At 35.1% G+C, this 4778-nt stretch overlaps 1 protein-coding gene across 1 annotated transcript in view; it reads right to left on the reverse strand.

The window, feature by feature from the left end:
• The window catches only part of LOC101305650, a 10576-nt gene extending 9540 nt beyond the window's left edge, over nt 1-1036 (reverse strand). Inside the window, exon 1 of the mRNA XM_004296480.1 lies at nt 592-1036. Coding sequence (XP_004296528.1) covers nt 592-660 — 69 coding nt within the window. The 5' untranslated portion in view covers nt 661-1036. The remainder of the gene's footprint in view (nt 1-591) is intronic.
• Nucleotides 1037-4778: the final 3742 nt, after the last annotated feature.

The raw sequence follows: 4778 nt of genomic DNA on the forward strand, positions 1-4778 counted from the left end.
AAAAAACAAAAAACAATAACTAATGCTTGGTTACACGAAATACAAGAAAAAAAAATTTAAGAGCGGACATCATACTATGAATCTATCTACCATAAGGTCTCCATGTATGAAGAATGTTTCTTTAAGAGCTATGACAACCTAATCCTATCGTTATTTCATTCATCATTGACCTACTCTAAGACTTCTTTCATCATTCTCTATAGTTCAAATACCTCTAATCCAGCTCCGGCCCCGTAGCTACAACCAATGTGTTAAAAGGTCGAACTTCAACACTCAAAAACATATAAACCAACTAGTCATCCCAATCCCACATGAAACGGCGTCATCGAACCATAATTTGTTTTTCCAATACACATTATTTGCAACATCATATACATTACGAAAACTAGCTAAAGAGAATTAAGACTCATACAGATTAGTAGATTATCACCCCATACAAAAAAGTACACAATTGAATCTAATTCAACATGAATGAACAACAATCATTTCACATTTCCCACCTCATACAACGCATCTACATACATAAATCCCAATTCCATCAAAACAAACCGAACCGAAATTTCGAAAAGCAAAATGGAATAGAAACAATACCCGGCGCTTTCCAGCTTCCAAATGCTCCTGCTTCTTCGTCGAATTGGACAACACCTGAGCCGAAGCCATTCAATTCCCCCAAAAACAAATATCAAACAACTTCGTTCATATATAATTCCACAAACCCCTACCGAACCAAAACCCTAAGCAATATCTGAATCAAGGAATCGAGAAGTAATGCCCCAATGCTCGATTCAAATTCGATCAATGGTAAATTCGGAATTCAAATGCAAAAAAAAAAAAANAAAAAAATAAGAAAAATAGAAATCTTGCGAGGAGATATGAGAAGCTAGACAGAAACAAAACGACCCTAATTTATTTTGATGCGGGCGGAGGCTCCGATCTGATCGTAGAGAAGGAGAGAGAGATGGCGCTGTGAAATTGGCTCTCTGGTTTTTCTGGCTGGCAGATCTCTCCTCCTCCTTCTTTTTTTTTTTTTTCTGGGCGTTTTTTGGTTTTCGGTTTTGATTTTTTGGTTTTGAGTTTTAAATTGATGTCATGATGATAACGTGGCGTTACGAATAGTTTGGGATCTTCAAATTTGATTTTTCCTATTCTTTTTTGTTTGAAGAAATGGGGAATAGGTTACCAAGTGTTCGGTGAATGTCAATAGTTCCTAAACAGTTTAGTGCGTGGAAGGTAAGAATGAGGTGTCCAAACACAAAATATAAGCACATGTGTAAATTGTGTATAGTTCAAAAATGGATACTACGTTGTTATTTTCGGAAAATAGATTTGGAATGACCCAAAATTTGACCATAAATCTACCTTTTTCATCTGGACCTACGATGGGTATAGGAGAATCAGAGTTACATGGCGTGTATCTACACATATGGACATACTCATGTAGTCATGTAGATGGCTAAGATTTCAACGTTTACTTGTACCGCCATGTATATATAGTTTAGGATTAAATTCAGTTTACCCCTTCTAAGGTTTGGGGTTAATATCATTTCAGCCCTCATACTCTCAATTTTGAAAATTTACCCCTTAAAGTTTTCAATTTTCATAAATCATCCCTGTTTGCTGAAATTTCGGCTACTTTGGACGTTAATTTTGACTTCATAACTCATTTTAAAAAATAAAATAGTCATATAACAGCATAAATCGCATTTTAGAACATTTTTTTCTAAGATTTCATGCTAGCATTTAACGTCCAAATTGGATGGAATTTTAGCAATTGGGCTTGATTTATAAAAATTAAAACTTTTAGGGGGTAAATTTTCAAAATTAAGAGTATGAGGACTAAAATGATGTTAACCCCAAACCTCATGGGTAAAATGAAATTAATCCTAAAGTTTAAGTATAGACTATATAGTAAGAGTTGATTGTAGAAATGTGAAACAAATGTGGATACTTAAGAATTTGACAAAGAGAAAGAAAACAACCTGCTTCAATACCAAATGTAAAACTATATATATTTCTTGACTAGCTAATTGGGGTTTTAAATGAATGATATATTTGCAACATCTATATTGTCATTTGACAAGAAAGGTCACACATATTTTCGTATTTGCCCTCTGTTTTTAAAGAAGTACTATATTGCCATTATATGTCTATAAACATGATAAACACGTTGACGCATACTCCTTTGTTCTTCTCTTTCGTCATAGGTTGGAGAATAGCCCAACCACATCGAAAAGCTTTGGTAAGTTTCTGCATGAGCAAATTCAATATCACACTTAAACCATTTGTTGTTATCTCTATAATCGTCAATGCCAGTTCTCTGGGTTTTGGTTCTTTTATAAGTTTGCTTTTGATTTTCTTTTCTGTTTCTGTTGGCTTTGTATTGATTATTGGGAATTTGATTTTTGAGAGGTTTTGTTGATGCTAGAGAGTATCAGGTTTTGATTTTTAAGTGTTTTAATTGAGGCTGTTAGCTGAACCTAGCTTCTTTTGAAAAGTTAAATATAATTAATTGTGAATCCTTTGGTTAATCGGTTTTCAAATGAATGAAATTACACGAATTGCCAAACAAGTATGATGTCGAATCAAGTATTCAAGCTGTAGGGGAAAGTCTATGGCTGCGATTGGTCATTTTGATCTTCTGATATTAATGTTCTTTCATATGAGCAACATTTGAAGGTCAGCAACAATGTCTTTTTTGAAATGTTTGTATTGTTTCTTACTGGTATTCAGGCTTTAAAATCTAAACATAGTGTCACACTAGATTGGCACACGACTAGCGTTCATGTAGAGATGATATATATCAAAATAGGATACAAGCAATACTAGCAAAAACAAGCTACATACATATTTTAATCCGCGCACGTGAAATAACACTATCTCACACAAATTTTAGTGTAAGAAAACCATCTCTCACGGATCCTCTATCTATGCTCTCCCCAGGGGGGGGCTAATGCTCAATCCACACAAATTTAAAAGTCTGTGTGATCTAATATGGTATGCCCCACCATACTGTCTTTGACCAAACCGTGTCAAATATTTTCAAACCCCACACAAGTTTTCTCAATAACAAATTAAAGAATTAATTTATTATAATAAAACCGCTTTTTATAGAACATGATTTGGATTTTGTTATCCAATTAATATATTTGACTCATTCCAAATTCAGTTCCTTAGAACACATCATTGTCCACAAATCTCCAGATCGAGTTATCAAGACATTGCTCTCTGCCCTCTGTCATTTTTGGATCTCTTGCATGCATAAGTGGCATGTTATGCATATCTAATTCCTATGCTAAAGAGAGATTTCATTCTTCATTTCAACAAGACAACAACAAATCTCTGCTCCGTCTCTCATAGTGGTTACCTTATGCACTTCTGGAGTTCCAGAAGAAATAAGATGAACCTATCATCTCAGGCTATAGCAAAGAGGCCCCCCATGGCTTTAGTCAATCATATGATTAAATGGCAATTGAACAAAGATGTACAAACTTGAAGATAATTCTGCTATGCAGCACTCCATAGTATGCAGTCAAGCATTTAGCTACATGTGATTTCATTTTAAAATAGAAGTGTATTTACAACCATAAGATCAACTTAAAGGAAAAGTGAGTTTTACAACCGTTCAAACTGTGCTGCATAGCATACCGTGCTGCACAACAGCCATACCCAAACTTGATTAGAAACAGCATTGGCTTGACATAATGTTATAGTGCTTCATCTAATCTCAGTTGTTATATAGTTTATTATATGGGATTTTTTTTTACTGTTTAGTGAAGCATCAGATCCCATATTCATTTAATGTGATGTGGAGGGTCTGTTGTGCAACGTTGTATGGTATATATACATTTACCTGAGGTTGTGCACGTACTTTGCAGGGGGTGGGTGGGTGTTCTGTTTTGAATTTTTTTGCCTTAAAAGCAGGATTCATAGCATGCAGCGTTGCATAGGAGAAGTTTTGAATGTGATGAATGTACTTATATTACTTATCTCTTATCCTACATTCATCGATATTATGACTATTGACTAGATGCATGCAAATGTGATTTGCCTTTTGTACATAGCATGTAAATTCCCGGATTTCTTGGGGACCATTTAAAGCTATTATTTCTTTTGGTTTCTTTTGTAAATGATTGAACAAGGTTAAACTAGAAGCCTAAATTTTGCAGGAACTTTTTCTTTTAATATTTTCATGATCATAATGTGGGCAAATTGAGGTCTTTATTCAGGATTTCGTTATAATATTGTCTTCCTAAATGTAATTAAATGCATAAAGTCATTTATTTTAAACTTTTGATACCCTTAGTGTTAGGGCCAAGACATGTAATGCCACAAGCAACCTTGCCCAGGGTCATGAGTCAAGCCCATGGTTGGTTGCTTGTGTGCAAGTGGCATTATTGTAATTTCTATTTTCCTTGTATTTTATTTTATTTAGCTTGGCCCTCCTTGGCTTTTTGATGTTTCCCACAGCCAAGTGAGAATTTGGCCGATATGCTCTTTGTAGGGGAGTTCCTAGTCGGCGACGGTTGGACTAAGGAACTAGTATAGGTAAGCACATGTACTTTAGCCCCTACTAACGTCTTACCATCAATAAAGAGAGGAATTATTCAATCATCTGTGTCCCGTGAGATCATTTCAACTTTTTATTCGAGTGCCCGCTCGCTCTTTGAGCTCGCTCCACAATTATATAAAACTGTGTTCTTGCTTGTTGCTAGCATCATATTAATATCGTGTGGTTTCCATTGTTCCTTGCAAGGTGCGCACAAGGCTGACTTGCTACC

This window comes from Fragaria vesca, linkage group LG4, assembly GCF_000184155.1.
Source record: "Fragaria vesca subsp. vesca linkage group LG4, FraVesHawaii_1.0, whole genome shotgun sequence".
In the NCBI taxonomy this organism is placed as follows: Eukaryota; Viridiplantae; Streptophyta; class Magnoliopsida; order Rosales; family Rosaceae; genus Fragaria; species Fragaria vesca.